The following is a 21,725-nucleotide window of genomic DNA, read 5'->3' on the forward strand; positions in this document are numbered from 1 at the left end:
CCAAAACCCAAGAGACTGGGAAGATATATATATAGTAAATACTTCTTTTTCTATCTTATTTTCTAGTTCTTTAAGAGTGTTCTTGTACAATATCTTCATTTAAAATATTTGTACTTTCCAAACTCCTATTAAAATCAATATGGATTATTTTTCTGTTGCCACCTTTTAAATTCAAAAGGTACCATAAAAAGCAGCCTTTTATTCTTTGAATTATTTATTTATTGGCTATTAGCAAACTCACAAAAATGGATTTATTAACTAAAAATCACAGAGATCTTTCCAGTAGTTCATAGAGCTCTTTTCTGAAGATACATAGTATTTCATTGCATATTTGTATCATGATTTGTATAACATGTATCATGACTTATTTAATGAACATTTGTGCTAGTTTGAATTTTTGGCTAACAAATATTGCTGCCCAAACAAAACAAAACAAAACAACAACAACAACAACAACAAAACATACCTGTATATTATGCAAGTTTATTTAGGAGATAAATTTTCCCCCAGAGAATTCTGAGGTCAGCAGATGTATGAATTGTGCTTTTGACAGACTTTTAGAAAATTGCTGTCTATGTGTGCATGTATTGATGGCGACTTTCACTAGGAGTATATAATAGATTTGCATTGGAAGTATGTACCTGGGCATATAGTTACATCCTTTTTTGATCAATTTATAATTCAAGCAGAACTGTGGTCCTGATGTGGGTTATGGAATTTCTAGACAAACTAGCTGAAAGTCGTAACAGGTATCAGGGTAATAGGGCCTTTAGTCATCTCTCGGTATATAGCCTATTGCTTTTTTTTTGAAAAAACGAGGTCTGGGTTAAAGTAATTGGCTAGCTCTCTCTTCTGTCAGGGTTTGACCATGTAGAAGAGTGTTTCTTATCTCACATGCTTCTCAAGTGACTATTCAGAGCAAAGTACAGATCTGGGGCAAATGTGAGCTCCGCGTCAGCATCTGCCTTCTGTTTCTCTTTATGTCATGTGATTTGCCTGTTTTCTCCCTCCCCATCACAAGGCACTAAATAATGCTTACATGGCTATGGCGGTGCTCTTTTCGAAACTCATTTGAGATCTTGTAGTAGTGTTTGTAGCTCTATACTGCTATTTTCCCTTGTGAATTGTACAGAATGAATGATGAATCGCATTGATCCGCTTCTCCTGCTCTCAAACACATAAAGCACACATGTTATGCAAGAGTGAGCACATGGTCTTAGTTTCCTTCCTTTTTTTCCTTACAAAACAAAACAGCATCAGGTTTTAGTCTGTATCTAAAGACAAGTAAGTATGCATGCTATTCCCAATAATGTCCTTAGTCGAGTAGAATTACTAACATGAGCCACCGTTCTAAGGTTCCATGTAAAACCATGCTGAGAGAATGGACCACCTCTGTTTGACATCCCACCCCAGGCTGCTGTCTCCACGCTGCAACTAAGGCATTCTGGGCTCCTGTCTTGTGCACACACATCACACTGTGGCAGGTGGAGGTGCTTCCTGTGAAGGAAGGTGCCCCTCAAAGAGACTGCAGTCCTAGGAGGTGATCCTCTTGCAGGCTGGGGAAGTCTTGTTTTCAGAGTGCAGAACACAGACTGTGAGTGTCCTTAGTCAAATCTGTCATTGGCTTTCGGCCCCCAGTCTTCCTTCACCCTCCACTGGGGAGGTCCATGATGTGTATGTTTACAAGCCATCCTCGGAGGGGGCTTTTTGAAGGAATTCTGTGACTCAGTTCTCTAAAGGAGTTGTGATTTTTCTAAGAACTCCAAAGGTGCTTTTCCTATGGCTCCTCTCCATGACCCAAGCCCAGGGACTGGACAGAGCCTCCTTAACTATGTCTGTCTATTCAGGAGTAGTGTGCTCAGTGCTGTTAATCTACCTTGCTAAAAGCCAAAAATAGCCAGAAAGAATACACACTTCCCTAAATGGCAACAATCCTGTGACTTTCACTTCCCTTTTGAATTCCTGTTAATAGTACATCACCCTTATAGTGACCCAGACTAGAAATTGCTAAGTCATTTTCCTTTTTGTTTGTCAGAGCTGGGGATTGAATACAGGTCCCAGCACTGCTGCTAAGCCACACCCATAACCCCTGCAGAATCTTTCTTGATTCCCAGTCTCTAGGCCATCCATATAATATCCCTCATTAATACTGTTCTCCCCTGTTATGACCACACTTACCCTTAGGCTCTTGTGACTATGCATGTTGACACCCAAGACAGCACAGAAATTGAGTGAATTATTTTGGGGTGGGAGGCTCCCCCATATACCACAGAAAATGAATTACAAACAAGGAATATGGAAACTTAGTATTGTTTTGTAAAATTACCATATTTTTTGGACGATAAAATGCACTTCCCCCACAAAAGTAGGTGTCCGTGGAGGGTGAAATTAGGATGCACTTTATGGTCCGATTGCTGTTTTTACTGTTTTTTTCTTGTTTTACTGCTCTAAAAACTGGGTGCGTCTTATAGTCCGAAAAATACGGCAATGCTTTTAACATACAGAAAGTAATATCCTGTCACCTTTTCCGTAACAAGTAATTATAAGATACATTAAAATATTAGTTATTTATTGGGATGATATTCTTGAGGAGCAGTAGCTTACAGAGAAATGGGCTCTACAGACAGTGTGGACATATTCACTGTGTCAGAGGTTCTGTGTGAACACAGGGCTGAGCCAGGAGTCTGCTCTGCCCATGTCCTCCTGTAAGCTAAGCTGCTTACTGTGTCCTTTGCCAAATCCTCTGTCTTCCTCTGTCCTAGGCAAGTTTTGCAGAGGAAGTTGATTAAAGCTCCCCTATTAGGTGATTTTGTTGGCAACCATCTTTATGGATCTAAGGGATGAAGATGCACACAGTTCCTTCCTAGGCCATCCTAGCTGCTTATCTACACTTTTCAGTCCCTCCAGAGCAGCAGACTTTTGGAGACTATGCTTGCGATTTTCCGTTTAAAATACATTCAGTGAGGGTGTGTGTGTGTGTGTGTGTGTGTGTGTGTGTGTGTGTGTGTGTGTGTGTGTGTGTGATGTGGTAGAGGGGACATTAGGTATTCTTTGCTGTCATTATCCACGCTATTCCTTTGAGACAAGGCCTCTTGCTGAGCCTGCAGCCTGCCGGGTACCTAGCAAGTCCCAGCGATCGTCATGTCTCATACAATGTTAGGGTTTGTTTGTTTGTTTGCTTGTTTTAATGTGGATGGTGGGGGATTTGAACTCAAATCTTCACGATGTCACACAAAGTACTCTTTCCCGCTAGGCCATCTTTCTCCGCTATTAAGCAACCGGTCTCATCAAATGTTGAGCTACTACTGTATTTGCTAAGTTCTTAAGAGAACTGAAACACAGAAATGAAACATTTATAGAGAAGTGGTGGCTTTGTTTTCATCTGCTTGGTCTTAATGCTGAGTGTTAATGCTCCAAGTCTCTCATTTCTTGCTTGGACCACGGATTTGAGAAAGATTGTCCCTTTCAGACATACTCCTGGCGGATTTCTAGGAAACTAGATCTTTGTGTTCCAGATCAATATAGTCATTTCCTGCTTGAGACAGCCAAGGCAGAGAGGGCGGACCTTGGGCATTTTGGCTACCGAGGCAGTTAGTATTCCTTGAATGAAGACCATGCCCTTATGTAATAAGTATTGAACAGGCTGATCCCATGACTCTCTTTAGCTAAAACAAGGAAATACTACTTGGGCCAGGATTAAAAATAAAACATGAGGCAGATTTACTTACTAGTTGCCTAACTTGGAAATCGTCCAGTTTTTAAAGAGAACTTCATTTGTATCTGAAAAATTCTGCATCCAATGACCTGGTGGATGAGGTAACATTTTGGGCTATGAAGACGGGAAACAATTTCACACAACATGAAAAAAATAGACTTCTCAACTGTAGCCTTGGCACAGCTTCACAAGGAGTGCCCAGTGAGCCATTTGAGTCATAGGTGAAAGTTTACAACATGGCCTGTGAGTTGTCCTCCAAAGACAAGACTTTGCCTTTGTTTTGATTTGGTTATTTATGTTAGCATCCTGACCGATTCTAGCTTTTTCTTTCTTTAGAGAAACACTCCTTTTGAAAGAAACCATTTGTTGGCTTGTGGTTTTTATTTATTTATTTATTACTTATTTATTTCATGCAGCTAGGCCTACATAATCTGGCATCTGATTTCTTGTGCCAGAGGCACTGAGTGTGTGCAGGCCGAACTGAGCTCATGGCCAGGCTTTCTGGGCTTCTGATGGTGCACTGGGTAGGGGATTACATTTGAATCTTTTAAACTCGGTAACACAAACCATGCTAGCTGTATAGTCTGTTGGTTCAACCCTGATGAGATGGGAGTGAAGGGGAGGTGTAGCCCCGAGGAGCGTACAGGGTTCGGCCTTTCCTTTCCCTTTCCCCACACTCCTCCTCTGCTTTCAAGCTGTTGCTATTGTCTTGCATCTGGGAGAATACCTAATGTGGCATAACCAAGGATGTATACACACACACACACACACACACACACACACACACACACACACACGTGCATGCGGGCACGTGTCTTCATGCACACACTTTTGAGATAACTGTACTTCATATGGAAAGTCACAAGCACAGTCTCCAGTAGCCACAAGTACAAAAGTCTGCTGCTCTGGGTGGAGTGAAAAGTGCATGCATGTGGCTAGGACAGACCATTAAGGACTGTGTGTATCTTCTCCATTAGATCCATAAAGATTGTTGCCCTTAGGAAGATCGGGCGTCTGGGGCGGTGTCTTCTCAACTCTCTGTGTGTTTGCATCACAGGAGTTAAGTCAACAATTGATAGCATGTGCAATTACTGTCTTCCCCATGGGCCCAAGTGAAGCTGGAGCCCAGCGGAAGCCAAAGACTTTTCTGACTCATTTTGCTTTGAAAATGTTAGAGTGCAAAGACTTGGCCTTTCTGAATTCCTCTTAGGACTGGAGTGAGCAAGGCATTGAGATTCTAAAATGTTCCTTTTTCTGGGTCACATTTGGGACAAGCCTGGAAAGATCTGTGGGCTTACTGTGGAGGCTAAAGCTAGAGGCTGGGTCAGCTGGTGTGAGTGCACTAAAAGCACCAGCCTCAGGTAACCTGTGACCGTGGCAGTTCGTTTGAGCTCTCTGAGTTTCAGTTTCTTCTTCTGTTAGATGAGAACAATATCTACTCCATCATTACCGTAAGGCTCGTGAGCCATCTTACCTCACACAGTGAGACTACCTCACACAGTGAGACTACCTCACACAGTGAGACTACCTCACACAGGGAGGCACCTTACCCCGCACAGGGAGGCACCTTACCCCGCACAGGGAGGCACCTTACCCCTCACAGGGAGGCACCTTACCCCTCACAGGGAGGCACCTTACCCCTCACAGGGAGGCACCTTACCCCGCATAGGGAGGCACCTTACTGCTCACAGTGAGGCACCATACCCTGCACAGTGAGGCACCTTACCCAGTGCAGTGAGCTATCTTACCTAGTGCTCCCCTGCTGGTGCTCCCTCTCTAAGCCTCTCTTCCACCCTCCAGGGCCAACTCATTTCTTAACATTCATCTAACTGTGAACTCAAGCTGTGGTGCTGTGCCCTTCTCTGGTCTGGAAGGCAGGGGAAGGCAAAAAGGCAGCTCAACACAGGCACGATGGGCACCTTGATGTTGTATGACATAGATTTTATTTACCATATACAACTGTGTGACCCGGGGGGCATTGTCATCTCTCCAAATTTCAGTCTGCAAAGTGAGAAGAATGATCCAGATGGTCCCTCACCAGTCTGACTGTGCAGTACAGTGTCCTATGTGTCTGTGCCTGTACCTAGATAACTTTTAGGCTCCACTTAACAATGGGTGATGTATTCCAGGATCTCAGGTGGAAGCTTGAAACTGGGTACTTCACTGTTATTTCTATACAAATATATCCATTTAGTTAATTTAGTTAATATGCTAGAGATGGTAGGGAATTAGCAAGAATTATAATAAACTACAACAACGGTCACAAAGATGGCCAACATTGTGAGTTATATACCAGGGGCAGTCATGAAGGGAGTCTTAAGCATCACTACTGCTAGACCAGAGCAGTAGACCTGCAATTGGCACAGCTAGTCTCTAAGCGGTTCCTGAGTGGGCCGTGCACACAGTGTGGACATGATGCACAGGGGTGGCTCCTGATGTCAGTGGGTGGGTAGGCATCAGCATCTTGGAATAACAGGAAAGTTTTCCTGTACTTTCCTGTATTCGCCCTGTGCCGGCTTCAACTTCAGCTGCTACAGGTGAAGAATGTGGCTCTCGCTGCTGCCTTCCTGTTACTTAAGGATCACAGGGACTGTCACCAGGGCTGTGGACCGCAGCACTGTGTTAGATGGGACCCGGTGTTGCAGAGTCTTGGGTTCAGTCAGGCAGTGCAGGTCTCTATCTTTACTACAGGTGGACTTTGAAATGTGAAAGCAGTGGCCTGGACACTGACAAAGGGTGCTTGTCTTTCTGATTACTACCTGTGGACAAGCCAACTGCCCCTTGTCACACATGAGTCATCAAGGGAATCGTTAGGACTCTGATTAGTCTGTTTCACAAAGGAGGAAAACGAGGTTGTAAGGGTTAACTGTACTGTACTACTCCCAGCCCCCATATAGAACAGCTAGGGGCGACATAAAGGCAAGCTTCCTATACCTTGTGCCTGAGTTCCCTCCCATTCAGACCTTTTTGTTAGCCCGTGGGATTGCAGTATTATCCCTGGTACAGTAAAAACAAAAACAAAAACAAAAAACCAACCTGGTAACTTGTATATTGGATTTTGTTGTTCAGTCTTCTGGGATCTTTGGACCTAAGGGCTCCCCTCCCTCAGCTCACACCTTGCTCCTTCCTCCAGACAGGTCAGACCTCACATCTTCTGTTGGGATGTGCCTTTTTACCCTTCTCCCACTGCCGTGGGATAACAAAGATAAATGGTTCTCAAGGGATCCAGGCTCTCCAGCCTTGGACTTCTGAGCCTTGAATTGGAAGTTGTAAATTTCTGTTTTTTTTTTTTTTTTAAAATAAATTATCCATTCTTAGGTATCTTGTCACTACAACAGAAAGGCACTAAAATCAATAGTACTTGAACTATTGTTTTAAGACCAAATCTTCAAACTAGAATTAGACTATAAAACTTCACTCCAGAGCCCTTGTTTTGGATAACTGAAGCTCAACTGTTGTTTCTAATTTGTGTGGAACTGAGGGACAGACCTGGGGGGGGCGTAACGCACTAGGCTTTGCTGTACCTGGGAGCTACCTGCCTGCCCCTCCCCCACCTGCTCTTACTAATCATTGATGAGGAGGGCCCCAAGGTTCCCCCTGGAGGGTTGCTGGGGATATCTATGTCTTGTGGATTCTTCTAGGGCATTTTAGGCAACTTATTCCTGCCTAGCCCAGCTTGCTGGATCAAGTGGCTGGTAGAAACTCCCTGGAAGAGTTGAATACAGCTCTGAGGAGCTGATTTGGAATAGACAAGGGACTTTCAAAATCAAGTCCTTGCAGGCCAGGCTCTGTGCATAGAATTCCTCATTCTCCGGGTGAGGGGGTGAGGACCAGAGCCAGTAATGTGTCTGTTTCACAATCACTCTGTTGTTTCAGTACATAACCAGTTTTGGCATAGGCTGCTTGGCTTGCTGTGAGCTAGCTGGAGACAGACCTAGTGTTTATGTGCATGCCTCATCTCTACTGTAGTTTTTAGTAATTATTATTATTTTTTTTAGGTCATTGGCTAAAACTGAGGCTTTTGAAGTGAAATAGGCTTGGATCTTAGTGTTGGCATACTGCTTGCTGGCGGAGTGTTCTAGAACCACTTGCTTTTTCCACATGTGGGCCACTGTTAGATCTCAAACCCAGGACAAATGGCTGAGGTGTCAGGTTAACATCCCAAAGCACATCCGGCTGCCAGGTTCTTTCTACATCCCCTCACTTGCTATCTGTTACTGGGTATTGCTGGCATACTCTGCCCCCTACCTAAAACTTCTCCTACTCAGGGGCTGGGCTGCCCTTGTCCCAGTTGTCCTTCACTTGCCAGTTTGGTTACCTGGTCCTTTTTGGTCTACCTTTTACCTTCCTGGCCTCTTGGTCTGGCTTTCTTCTCTCTCCTTCCTCCTCTCCTCACATGGGTCATGCTCACTGCGGACTCTCCCAGATGCCTATGCCTCTGCCTCTGCCTATGTCTGTGCTCTGTCTTTTATCTACAACAGACTTTCTCTTCCACCATATGGGGACCAGTCATGTCCTTTCCCTTCCTTTTTTATTTCTTTCCTTTTTTTTTCTCTCCATTCAGTCACCTCACCTTTACCATAGATATGAAAATGTAAGCCATATATGACTTGCTGCCTGGCACGTAAGTGGTAGCTGTTTTGAACAATATTAACAATAGTGCCAAACTATCTAAACTCTAGAAGCTTGCTTGGGCTAGTATGTGGGTAGAGTTCATTTAAGAAGCCCTTAGGCCAAAGCTTATCTCAGGAAGGGTTGTACTAACTTTTGGACATTGATTTTGTCCAAGGCACAGGGCCCACTTAGCTGGGGGCTGAGCGCCCGTGAACTTGGTGTGTTCTGTGGCCCTTTCAGGGAGATGTGAGCTGAGGGGTAGCTCTACCTTTACACTGCCTAGTTCGGAACCCCGGGAGTGGATATGTACCACATACAAGGTCCCTCTTAGCATTTGGTTTAGAATCTGCCATTGTAGAAGCATGCAAACCCTTTTGGGGGATCTGCAGGCTCTTCTCAAACTAGCAAAGATCTTAAGATTTCAGGTTGAGGAGGGCCTTGAAATTCCTGGGTCGGGCTAAGAAGTCTGCCTTTAAAGCTAATTCCCAAGGTGGGTCTGTCAGGCTAGGGTCTTAACCTATCCCAGGAACTTCAAGGCCCCCCTCAGCCTGGCAGTCTAAGATGGCTGGCCCTGGCTACCAGTTATGAAGTTGAGTCAATCCTTTGAGACTCCGTGTGAAATCTAGGTTCTGTGTCATGCTGACAATGCTCAACTTTGCCCTCCTTTCTCCTCGCCCTTGGTTTTATTACTTCCCTAACCCCAGCTGGTTCCCAGTGACTTTTTGGAGTGAAGGAGCCTCCCATGTAGACTCTGGTCTTGGGAGGCAGGAGGAATTCCGCCCACACCAAGTCATCTTCCTCTTTTGAACCACAGTCATTGTCAGGCCTGCGTCCACCCAAAATTCACCTCATCAGGCAGGCAGCATTACAGTGAACAGTCATGTGGGTGCTGTCCCCTCTAGCTTGCCTGGTGCTAACTGTTTAGGTGACCAGGGTGAAGTCATTTTGTGTCTGTCCTTGGCTAGAGAAATGACACGTCAGGGTCTTTTTGTTTGTTGGTTGGTTTTTGTTTTTGCATTAGCTCCCAAAGGCAGGAAGTTTGGCCATTATTAGCCTGGATTTATAATTTCAAACTTTGAATGATTGTGTTTCACATTTCCCAAGATAAACTAGAATCTTCATTGAAGGCCGAGATGGCACATGTAGCACAGCCTTTGAAGGTAGAACCTCGACAGAAGATTTAGTCTTGCTAACATAGCCTTAAAATGCCATTAGAAAGCAAGGAAACACAGATAACGGACCCTGGGTTGGCCCATTTTCTTTCCCATCTTTCTCCAAGGTATTTTCTTTTGCTTTTGCTCCTTGGTGTATCTCTGGTACCAAGAAGGACCTTTCATAGTTGCTGCTGAACAAGGGTTTGATTGGTGAGTGACTGCACGGTCTCCATCCTGTAGGGTTCTTGAGGTTAGGTTGTTTTTTTCTCAGAGTTGGGGTGAGGTGGGGTGTGTTGCTCATTGTACACAGTCTTTGAGGTTTTCTTTTTCTTTTTTTTTCTTTTCTTTTTTCTTTCTTTCTTTTCTTTTTTTTTGTTGCAGTTTAACTATCTTAGGAAGAAGTGAATAGAAGAAAAATTCATACACACATTTTGAATTCATGTGTGTTTTCTATTTAAGTTTCTTTAACTTTTTTTTTTTTTTGAGGAGTGAATTCATGAGTACATTGTCTGTTTATCACCCTTCCCCACCCAATAGTTCCTCTGTGTTCCCTTTGGATTCTTATCTCAAATTCATGTCTTCTTCTTCTATAAGACTTTATTCTAAAACTATACATTTTTTAAAATTAGACTTTGCTTTTTATAGGATTTAGGGTCACATCAAACTCGAGCAGATGCAGGGTTGAGGAACCGAGGCGCCCAGCTTTTGGCAGTTATGCAGTAACCCACTATAAATATTAACATGTGGAGACTTCCCTTCTGCTGTCTGCTCCTGTGCGTGCATGTGTGGCCTCGTGTTTTATGAACACCCTCAGCTGTACACACCGACACGTCACTGTCGCCCACCATCTATACTTAGTTCTGCTCAACTGCTAGGCACAATGAGCAAAGCTGCAGTGAGCATCATCGGTGTGTTCCTGTCACCAGTGGAGGAGGTGGCGTCCCATTGCCCCGCATCTTGGCCAGCAGTTAGCCTTATCTCTGCCTCAGGCTCGGCGGTTGTCCCAGGTCTACAGAACCATCTCATTGCTGCGTTCAGCCCTTTCCTCTCAGTGTATTTTATTTGGAGTCATTGTCAGCAAACTGTAAAAACATTGTGCAGGTCCCCCCCACCCAAGTCTATTAAAATTTTTTTTTTGATGCTTGGGTCAATGTTTTGTTACCAGACATGAAAAAGAAAAAAAAGTGGAGTTTTGCTGCATCCTTGTCAACACTGTTAAAACTAAAACAAAAAACCAAAACCAACAAACAAACCCATGTCCCTCAGCTTTTTACAGGCACGTGTTGTCAGCTCCATATGTTAATTTGTTTCTATTGCTTTAATTGCTTTGGTCTTCACAGTTGACTGTTTAGCCACGGCACCATATTTGTGGACAAGGTTGGAGCTAACGTCTTATAAACACCAATGTTTTTCAGGTCCCAGACCAGCTGTGTTTCTTCAGCATGGCTTGCTGGCAGATTCTAGTGTCTGGGTCACCAACATTGACAAAAGCAGCCTGGGTTTCATCCTGGCGGACGCTGGCTTTGATGTGTGGATGGGGAACAGCAGGGGAAACACCTGGTCTCAGAAGCACAAGACTTTTTCCGTTTTTCAGGAGGAATTCTGGGCCTTCAGGTATTTCACAGTTGGTTGTGACTTGAGTCTGTATCTTTAGCATTCTGAAGGCAGAAAATGTTGGAATTTAAGTGGGGAGGCAGGTTCAGGAGTAACTTTGAAGTTTTAATAAAAGGGAGCTGATGTCTTTTGAAAAGTTGTGAAACTTATCAGGAATGTAAAAAGCAACCTGAAGGTAAATTTAAATAAATGATTTCATAAATGATTAGGTTCTTGTTAGGAATTCTTGTTATTCTTAACATTCCTGGCTTGGGGGGCGTGCTGTTAAGTTAAGCCTCGGGCACCAACTTCCCATCCCCATAACACACATGTTATTTTATTACCCAGATGTTCATTTTATAACCCTCTCTCTTACTTCTGGCTCTATCGTTGAATTGTTCTGTGACACTTGATACAACATTACAAATATTGTGTGTTCATTTCCTTATCTATAAAATGGAGATAATAAAGTCCTATCTTATAAACTCACTGGGGCCTCAAGTAAGAGTCAAGGAAGAAGCCCTTGGGGTATTCTAAGTGTGTAAGTGAATTCTAACAATCCAATTGTCACTTTCCTCAATACACATACAGACACAGACACAGACACACACAGACACAGACACACACAGACACACACACACACACACACACACACACACACACACACACGTATTATAGAAGGTTGTCTCAGTAGATGGTTAAAGGTTTGCTTCCCTTTATGAAACCAAAGCCACCCTGGTCCTGAATCACAATTTATTAGAATATGTTTGTTATAACATGGATACCCAAATGCAGGTCAGCAGTAAATTCAATGAACCAAGTATGGCAGATTGACATAGTGAGATAAGGATACATAGCTATAGTCACATGCCAACATGGAGGGAGCCAGAAATGAAAGGAGATATGTAATCTAATCCCATTGGCAGGAAATTTGTGAACCAAGTTAATTTATAATATAAAAACTTAGAGGTGTTACCTTCAGGAGGGTCAACTGGAAGGGAACGCAGGGGGCACTTCCTTGGTCCTAGACATGGTTAGTGTTTTGAATTTGCGTAGGATTATTCAGCCATGCTCAATGTGTGGCAACATACTCTGTGCTAAGGATTTGTGTGCTGTTCTATTTTTGTGTGCCATTTCAGTGAAAAAGTCCTTTGTTTTTTGCATTATAGTTTCGATGAGATGGCAAAGTATGACCTCCCTGCTTCAATTAACTACATTGTGAATAAAACTGGCCAAGAACAAGTGTACTATGTGGGCCATTCTCAAGGAACCATCATAGGTGTGTATGCAACAGAGATGGGAAAAGCGAAATGTCTTTGAACACAAAAATTATATTACTTCAAATACAGTTTCTTTTTAAATGCCAAGCAGAAATCAGGAGTAGGACAAGGAATTTCCAGTAATAATCTAGAGAAATCCAGAATTCTGTGTCAATTGTGAAGTGTCTTAAAACTGACAGAATTGGTGTCAGCTATATCCTGTTAAGCTTTCCAACTCAAGCCCCATAGGGACGGGAGAGGGTAGGCAGATGGGAAGTGTTCTAGTGTCCGAAACCGTATAGACCTGGTAAGAAAATATACTTGTAAATGTCCAAATTTGGGCAGTTATGAATAAACCCACTACAAACATAAATATATAGAGATTTGCCATATGCCTTCTGTTCCTGTACGCAAATAGCCTCAAGTTTCATGAACATCCTCAGCTGTACACATTGACGCATCACTATCACCCAAGCTGGGGTTCAACTCAGTGTCCAGTGCTTGCCTACCATGTCTGAACCCCGTGGTCTAACCTGTACCACCGCCCAAAACAATTAAGTCAGAAATTAAATAAAATTAAATGAGACATAACAAATGACAAGAACAACAGCTTATACTTTGTAGTTTATGAAAGATATTTGCATTTTTTTTCATGGTGGTATGAAAGTAATGTTTTCATGTGCATGTACGTTTGTGTGTGTGTGTGTGTGTGTGTGTGTGTGTGTGTGTGTGTGCAGGACAGACATTAGCTGTCAGTCTTCTCTGGCACTGTCTGTCTTGTTCTTTTGAGATAGAGTCTCTCACTAGCCACCATTCCAGCGCTGAAACTAAAAGTGTAGACCACCACACGTGGCTTTGTGACATAGGCTTTGGGGATTGAAGTTGGGTTCTGTTTGTAAGGCAAGTGCTTTATGGAGTGAGCTTCTCGGTTCAATATGGGTTTTTTTGCATTATAATTTGTTATTAATTCATTCATATTACATCTCAATGGTTATCCCATCCCGTGTATCCTCCCATTCCTCCCTCCCGCTTTCACCCTATTCCCCTCCCCTATGTCTGTGACTGAGGGGGACCTCCGCCCCCTGAATATGATCCTAGGGTATCAAGTCTCTTCTTGGTAGTCCACTATCCTTCCTCTGAGTGCCATCAGGCCTCCCCATCAAGAGGACATGGTCAAATATGGGGCTCCAGGGTTCATGTGAAAGTCAAATTGTTTTTTATCATAAAGAAAAGTACAAAACTTTGGAAAGATTGAAAAAAGCAAATCAGCACTAATTTTAACAAGCAAGTTTCTCTAACGAGAGGCTGAGAACGTGTTCCATAATTTATTGGATTCTGCCATTTAGTGCTCACTGACACCTTCTTGTTCATGGCACGTGTTCTCCATAGAGTGCGTTCTTCGAGGAGATTCACCAAGTGAAGAGTTTGTGTGGGAACATGTTAAGTTGCCTCGTCCTCTTCCTTATTTACGTTACTTCGTTTCTGACTAGGCGACTTGTCTGTTAGGGCACATTGTGTCTAATGTGTGCTAAGGACCAGTGGCATGGAGGGGTCTAAGAGGGGCGTAAGGGATACTTTACAGCTAAGGGAGTCTAAATAAGGCATTCTGCTAGATGGTTTGCAAATTAGGAGTGGAAAGACAGGGAGGAGTAGAAGTGTAGGATGGTGCTGTAAAGATGCACAGTGCCGTGGGAACGGGAGAGACTTTTTGGTTCTCTTACCCTGCACCTCTTTCCATGAGTATTGTAGGCTTAAATCTGGAACCAAATCCAGATATGTTGAGCCAGAAAGTTTAAAGAGCTCTGTTCAAGTGTACAAGGGAAGTGTCACTTGTGTGGTAATGGGCTTTCTCTGGAGGGTACGATGGCTAACCTGTCTCGTGTTTGTTTTGTTTTGTCTTTCGAGGAAGTCCTAGATCTAATTCTTGATTTTACTCCACAGGTTTTATAGCATTTTCACAGATGCCTGAGCTGGCAAAGAAGATAAAACTATATTTTGCCTTGGCTCCTGTGGTATTTCTCAATTTTGCTTCAAGCCCTGTGGTCAAGTTAGGACGTTTGCCGGACCTTCTTTTTGAGGTACTTGGATCCCATCCCCCTTCTCCTCAGATATCCTATTCGGAGCTGGGAAATTGGTCACTAGAGAAGACTCGGCAGTGTCCTCTGTATATGCTATTTACTAGACAGTGGGTGTGCTTGCCTTTACCCCCCTTTCAGCAGATGTACCTAGGGAGCCATAATATCAATTAGACATGCAGTTACATGTATTTGTAGTTAACATGTTAGTCCAGCTTCCTACCACCATACAAGGAGGGTACAAGGAAGTCTTTGAAAAAGTAAAGTTAAGTATTCCTAGGCTTGCTTTTCATCCCTAGAGCATATGGGTGTGCAGGAGTGGACAGGCGGTGGGAGACCGGAAGTATTCCATTCCTCTGTATTTGTTCCTATCCACGCTGAACCTGACTGAAGACATTACTTTAACATAGTATATTTGATAATATGGCCCTTAGCTATTAGTGCTTAGCCCTATATCTATGCAACTGCAAGCTGTATTCAAAGGGAAACAGCACTCATGAGAAGGGTTTTTAGCTTATTAAGATTGGATAATCCATTATTCCTATATTATATGTCAGACACACACACACACACACACACACACACACACACACACACACACACACACGTGGAATCCTGTACAGCATTATATGCAGTCCTATGCTGTGGATGCGTTTTTGATGGTTTGTTTGTGAGCCCAACCTTTAAACTGAGCCATGGCTCCAGTCCTGTAATGGGCTTTTGCAAGTGAGCAATCATGCATTGGATTATGGTCCCAACAAATTACAGTGAATCCTATCATCTAATGATATTGTAGTCTAACATGACATTCACATGTTTGTGGTGATGCTAACATACAAAAATCTACAATGACAAGAGTTATCTAAAAGTGTAGGCCATATAGTTATGCATATTATTTATGTCAAAGTTGGCTTTAACTGCCAACTTGATACATCCTAGTATCAGATGAGAAAAGAGTCCTAAATCACAGTGGCCTGTGACATGTCTGTGCGGGATTGTCTTGACTATTAATTGATACGAGGGGCCCAGGCCACTGTGGGCAGTGTCATCCTTATGCAGTGGTCTTGGGTTGTATAAAGCTGCCTAAGCAAAAGCCTGTGATGAGCCGGCACGAATCTCCCTGGTTCTCACCTTAAATTCCTTTCCTTACTTCCCTCAATGATGGAATGTGACCTGCTTGTGCAAGATGAAATAAACCCTTTTCTCTCCCAATTTGCTGTTAGTTAAGAGTGTTTGCTGACAGCAACAGAAAGCAAACCAGAACAATGTCACACTCGATAATGACTGTCGCTGGTTTATTTATATCCTAGCTTTTCCGTCATTATTTTAGTATGCGTTAGGTCCTGCTGCAGGGCATGGCTGGCATACACTGCCCTCTACCCAGGGTGTAGCAACCTCGGTTCGAATCCGAGTCGCACCACCAGATGATTGGTTAAAACGGAATGAGCTAATGGTGACAAAGCTATATTATATAAATTCAGGTTTAGTGGAATGGTGTGAGAGAGGGATGGGAGGAAAGGAGAGAGGCATGTGCTGGGGAGGGGGGGTGGGGAAGGGAAGAAGGGAGAGAGAGAGAGAGAGAGAGAGAGAGAGAGAGAGAGAGAGAGAGAGAGAGCGCAAGAAGGGGGGAAGGACAGGAAGGGGTAAAGGGGAGGCAGAACCAAAATGTCTGCATTATATACCGAAGAGTCTCTGAGAGAGGGGGAGCCCTGCCCTAGGTAGAGGGCAGGCCATGCCAGCCACCCCCTGCAGCAGGGCTAACAGTATGTACTCCTTCATCTTGCAAAAATGCCTACTGTCAAGGCATGTGGCATGATGTGCCCACAGTGGACTTATGAGCCTCTTGTTCACCGTGTGTTTTGATGGCGTCATGAAGTTGTGTCAAGTGATTGACCTGTCCACGTAGAACTGTGCCAGGGCACTATGTGGTGGTTGCAGGGTGGTGGCGCTACTTGAGAATTTGGTTCTTAGAACTAATCCCTGCTATTAAGTGACTCATTACTTAAAGGGAGGTGTAACAAATGTGCTTGCTCTCTGCGCTCTCTCTCTCTCTCTCTCTCTCTCTCTCTCTCTCTCTCTCTCTCTCTCTGTTTAAAACCCTTCCATAGGAAGAATTATAATGTTATATACTTCACAGTTATGCAGTACATTTTGGGTTAGAAAGAGCTATGAGAAGTAACTTAGTCAGACTCTTGTAGGAATTCATTGTACCAGCAAACAGGCTGCTGAAATTTTCTTTTACTGTCTTTGCTAATAGTATCGATTACATGACTACAAGTACCTCCTGACTATGAGGCCTCCTCCCTAACTCCTGCTCTAGAATGGCTCAGATTGGAGGTCTTTTCTAGAGCCACATATGAGCAATGCATCAGGAGAAATATATTTTTGTTACAGTGTAGACGGTATCCAACTCTGTAGAGTGTTCTGCATATTGAATGTTTCCACAAGGAGAGCTAGCTGGTTAGTTGAGTTTCTTATTAACCACTGCATAGGCAGTTTTTGATTATGAAGACTTGCTATTAATTAGCTGGAGTCCTGTGGTGGGCATTCAGGCGGGGGTGGCTCTGGAGTGGATGCTGGGGATGTGGTTGCGGCTGCAGGAATGCGTGTTATAAATCTTGCTTGTCCCTTAGACATTATGAGTTAGCTTGGTGGACCTAGGAACGCCACACCTCCCCACCCCACTTTTGAAATTGCATTTTGTAAATTCTGAGGTGGGGATCAAGGATTTGTGTTTTTCTAAAAACATTCTCTGTGATTTCTGATGAGGACTGTGGGCCAGGCATGTGGAACTTAAGGTTTCAGACTATAGTGCTTTATGGCACACACATGCAAAGTTAAAAGGAAAAAAAAAAAAAACCCGAACAAACAAACAAAAAATAAACCCTCACAAAACATGAAAAACAAAACAAACAAACCAAAGTGAATAAATATTTGTAAAATCTCTTTTACTTAGTTGCTCTGAAAAAATACTTGTTGCTTTTGTGGAAAGAAAGTGTTCCCCTCAAATCCTTTGAAAAAAAATTCTAAAGTATAACTTACTGACATATCAAATGACCATTACGTAGGCACTAAGCCAGGAGTTGTGAGTGGGATGGCTTTCCATGTCACATGACCTTTTCTCCACCTGGACTTTACTTCATGGTCCTTTTTAGCTACTTCTTATGTGGCTGTTCTGGAGATCACTCAGACCTGATGTCTGTTCTTAGGTATTGCTACATTGTCCAATAGAAGATTGATCTGACAGTAAGTATGTTGGCTAGGTTTTATGTCAACTTGACACAGGCCACAGTCATTTGGAAAGAGAAAACCCCAAGTGAGAAAATTCCCCTATCTGATTGGCATGTAAGCAAGCCTTGGGGGCATTTTCCTAATTAGTGATTGATTAAGGAGAGGCCACCCCTGGCCAGGTGGTCCTGGTTGCTATAAGAAAGCAGACCTGGCAAAAACCAGGAGGGAGCAAGCCAGGAAGCAGAACTCCTCCATGGCCTCTGTATTGGCTTCCTGCCCAGTGTGAGTTTCCGCCCTGACTTCCTTGGAGAATGGACTGTGGTAGGGAACTATACGCTGAAATAAACGCTTTCTTCCCTAGGGTTTTTTTTTTTTTTTTTTTTTTTTTTTTTTTTGGCCATGGAATTTTTACCAGAGTAATTGAAACCTGAATGAAGACAGATGGGGATCACAGCCTGTCTATGGAGAGCCAGATTTTCTGGGAGAACCTAGAATACAGGGCTAGCAGATCAGATGACTTTTTTTTTTTCCTAAGGGAGGAAAAAGGAAGCTCTGCTTCACCATGCTGAGGGTTAGTGATAAGCCAGAACAAGGAGTAGTTACTTGTAGCATTGAGCTCAGCAAGAACACTCAGTTTCCACAGAGGTTGTTGATATTCCCCAGTCATGCACTCAGGGGCGGGGATCAGCCTGCATGGGCAGGTTCATCCATTTGCGCTTACAGCTTCCTTGCTAGCTCCTACAGGCACGTATGCTGCCTCTCTTTGGCCTTTTTGGCTTGTAGAAGCCTTGTCTTAGTTCCTGCCTTCGTCGTTGTTGTCATTGTCAGTGGCTGTTTCCTCCATGTACGTGTCTGTCTTTATGGTCAAATTTCTCCTCTTTAAAAAGATACTTGAAGGCCCAATCTCTGTTTCACGTGAGTCACTTGAAAAGAGCCAGTATCCTAATAAGGACATTCTCGGACAAGGACATTTTCGGATACGGACAGCTAGGACACGAATGTCTGCCTTTTAAGGGGTCATAATGCAACCCGAGACATTTCCTTTGTAGATATTGGGGTTTTCTATTCTTGCTTGTCCTAGAGTTGGTGGGTGTGAGCAAGAGTGCAGGGGGACAGAGCTGAGTCCCCTGTAAGGAAGGCCTGTCTCCTGTTGCACAGTACATGAAGGTCTGCCTTGAGAATGCAGTGATGGCCCTGGTTGTACTTGAGCACAGATTCAGTGACTATTAGGGACAGTGCAGACTGAGAATTGGAAAGTTTGGGGTTTTTTTTTGTTTTTTGTTTTTTGTTTTTTTTTTAAATACAGAGCCAGAGAGCAAGTGAGTCTGAGTCTGGCCTTGTGGGCTGAGCGGTTTTTGTTCTTGACTAGTCCTGTCTGTAGAAGCACCCAGAGGTAACTCATAAACTATATTCATAAATTGGCTGTATTCCAGTAAAACTTACAAAACCACACATGGTGCTGGGGCCAGGGCAGGTGAGGAGTGATTAATTGTCTAATGGTTCAGAGTGATTGTTTCATGGGTACAGATGCAAGGATTTCGAAGGTGGGCGGCAGGGGTAATTGCAAAAAGCCTGACTGTTCTTGCCACTGAACTGAACAGCTAACAATAATTCAGGTGATAAATCTCATGTGTTTTACCACCACAAAGTAATTCTGAATAATGTACAATAACCACGCAGGGTGGCTCACACCTATAATCTAGTCTTTGGGAGACTGAGGAAACAGAATTCCCATGAATTTGTGGCTAGCCTGGACTATATAACAACTTTGAGGCCAGCCAGGGTTATGCAACAAGACCTTCTTTTGAAACAAACAGTAAACTGCCTGCAAGGGATGGTGGGGTGGACTTGGCCCATATTGGGGTAGAGGGGAACACACCCGCTTAGGGCCACAGTATCTTCTCAGAGGTGGAGAGAACCATTTGGGAACCGCCCTTCTACAAATGGTCCTGGTCACGTCCCTTTATTAGCCTACTATAAACTTACTCCGCTTTCTGCCTCTGGCTTTTCATTTTGGGAATCTAAGCTTAGCCTGCCTCTAAACATATATGATTTACTCGGTAAGTATCTCACAGGTTTCCTGTTCAGAATGTTGGTTGAGGCCATCCTGTTCTGGACGCCCCCGTCCCCCGTGGAGACACTTGTATGTCTGTGCTTTGGAAGGCATGTTGAGCCCAGTACATGGGATTGAAATGCTGACCCGCCCTCTGGTTTCTTTTTCCTTTGCAGGACGTGTTTGGACACAAGCAGTTTTTACCTCAGAGCTCGACAATGAAGTGGCTGAGTACTCACATTTGCACCCACGTCATCATGAAGGAGCTTTGCGCAAATATCTTCTTTATCATATGTGGCTTCAATGAGAGGAATTTAAATATGGTATGTATGTACACCACACCGAGGCTTGATCTTAGCTGTCAGTTATTTTCTATGGATGTGCTTATTTGTATGAGAGATACAGACCTGGATCCATCAGACATTAAATCTTTCATTTACACTGGCTGCAGTGGAGCATGCCTGTTATCCCAGCACTCAGGGAAGCAAAGGCAGGTAGATCTCTGTGAGTTCGAGGCCAGCCTGGTCCACAAAGCGAGTCTAGGACAGCCAAGGCTACACAGAGAAACCCTGTCTCAAGAAACCAAAAAGCAAACGAAACAAAACAAACAAAAAGGCCCTTTCAAGCTAGTTGCTGTGACACACGCCTGTAATTCCAGCACTGCGGAGGCGAGACAGACAGATATCTGTGAGTTTCAAGGCCAGCCTGGTCTACAAAGTGAATCCAGGACAACCAAGACAACACAGAAAAACAACAACAAAAATCGCTTTCATTTAAAAAACATAAGAGTCAACTTTAGCAAATGGCGCTGTCTGCTGCAGCCGTTGGCCTCATTCCTATCAGCTTCCTACACAGAACCTATATAGAAACAGCTAATGCATTGATCTGTCAAAAGTCATAATATTTATATAACATTTATTCTTATAGTGTATTGCTTATAAAATGTGTGTTTAAATCTGGAATGTCTAGATGTATGTATGTATGTATGTATGTTGGTTATGAAGTGTAAATCTCTGGCTTATGTTTCTAAATGTATTTGTGTTTAAGAATGTTGGATTGGGGCTGGAGAGATGGCTCAGCCGTTAAAGGCTAGGCTCACAACCAAAAATATAAGAATGTTGGATTGTGAAAACAGATTTTAAAATTCTGGAGTGAATCCAGGCATGGAGGTGCATTCATTTGGAGGGCTGAGGAAGGAGGACTTGAGTCCGAGTCTGAGTCAGATCCTTTCTCCCACAAAATACTCTGCAGCGACGGTGGTAGACATCTATTAAAAGAGTTTAATTTTTTCCTAATATTAAAACAAGACGTGAGACTTAAACATTTGGAAATGTAGGAAAGCATGAAGATGAAGATGACGTGTGGTTGCAGCCTGCACACCATCGCACTTACCCCACTGTTGCTTTTCCTTCATAGGCACCTTGAAGATGCGGGTTTTTTAACAGGATGTATTTGCAGTCAGATATAGTCTGATCTCTCAGAGATTAGTATTTTGAAAAACCGTGTTTAGATTTGTATTATCTTATTCTTTGAAGAGAAAGATGTATTTTTTTTGGGGCATCACCTTAACGCTATTGTCATTCTCTAAATCACCATGTTTATCTTTCAGTCTAGAGTGGATGTGTATGCGACACACTGTCCTGCGGGAACTTCTGTGCAAAACATGTTACACTGGGGCCAGGTAAGCACACCAGGGGGCACAACTAGGCTCATGCGAAGTTAGTACCAAGTAAAGTTGGTGCTCAGTAAGCCATGGAGTCCTAGAGCATTGCCGTTCCCAAATAAAAAACAACAGATCGGATCTGTTTCCTTCCTACAGTCCTGGGTGCTTGTCACTGAGTTGGTGCCACTTTTGCTTTCTTCCATGATAGTCACCGTGTTAGGCAAAAGCTCACGGGGCAGGTGGCCTGATTGACTTGTTCTTTCTTCTCTCCCTGACTTCTTTCTCCTTTATTCCCATCTCAGGTTTCTATATCCCTTTCCTATGCCCCTTTCCTTTCCCCTCCCTATTTTTTTTTTTTTTACAGATAT

The 21,725-nt window shown here is 43.4% G+C and overlaps 1 protein-coding gene across 2 annotated transcripts in view; it reads left to right on the forward strand.

The window, feature by feature from the left end:
* Positions 1 to 21,725, forward strand: part of LIPA (lipase A, lysosomal acid type) — a 32,914-nt gene that overhangs the window by 5,030 nt on the left and 6,159 nt on the right. For both annotated transcript variants that reach the window (XM_084772237.1, XM_084772238.1), the window contains 5 exons: positions 10,899 to 11,097; positions 12,246 to 12,355; positions 14,277 to 14,413; positions 19,871 to 20,017; positions 21,304 to 21,375. In XM_084772237.1, the coding sequence (XP_084628363.1) occupies positions 10,899 to 11,097; positions 12,246 to 12,355; positions 14,277 to 14,413; positions 19,871 to 20,017; positions 21,304 to 21,375 (665 nt within the window). The remainder of the gene's footprint in view (positions 1 to 10,898; positions 11,098 to 12,245; positions 12,356 to 14,276; positions 14,414 to 19,870; positions 20,018 to 21,303; positions 21,376 to 21,725) is intronic.

The sequence above is a fragment of the Acomys minous genome (assembly GCF_964271855.1).
Source record: "Acomys minous genome assembly, chromosome: 2".
Taxonomy (NCBI): domain Eukaryota; kingdom Metazoa; phylum Chordata; class Mammalia; order Rodentia; family Muridae; genus Acomys; species Acomys minous.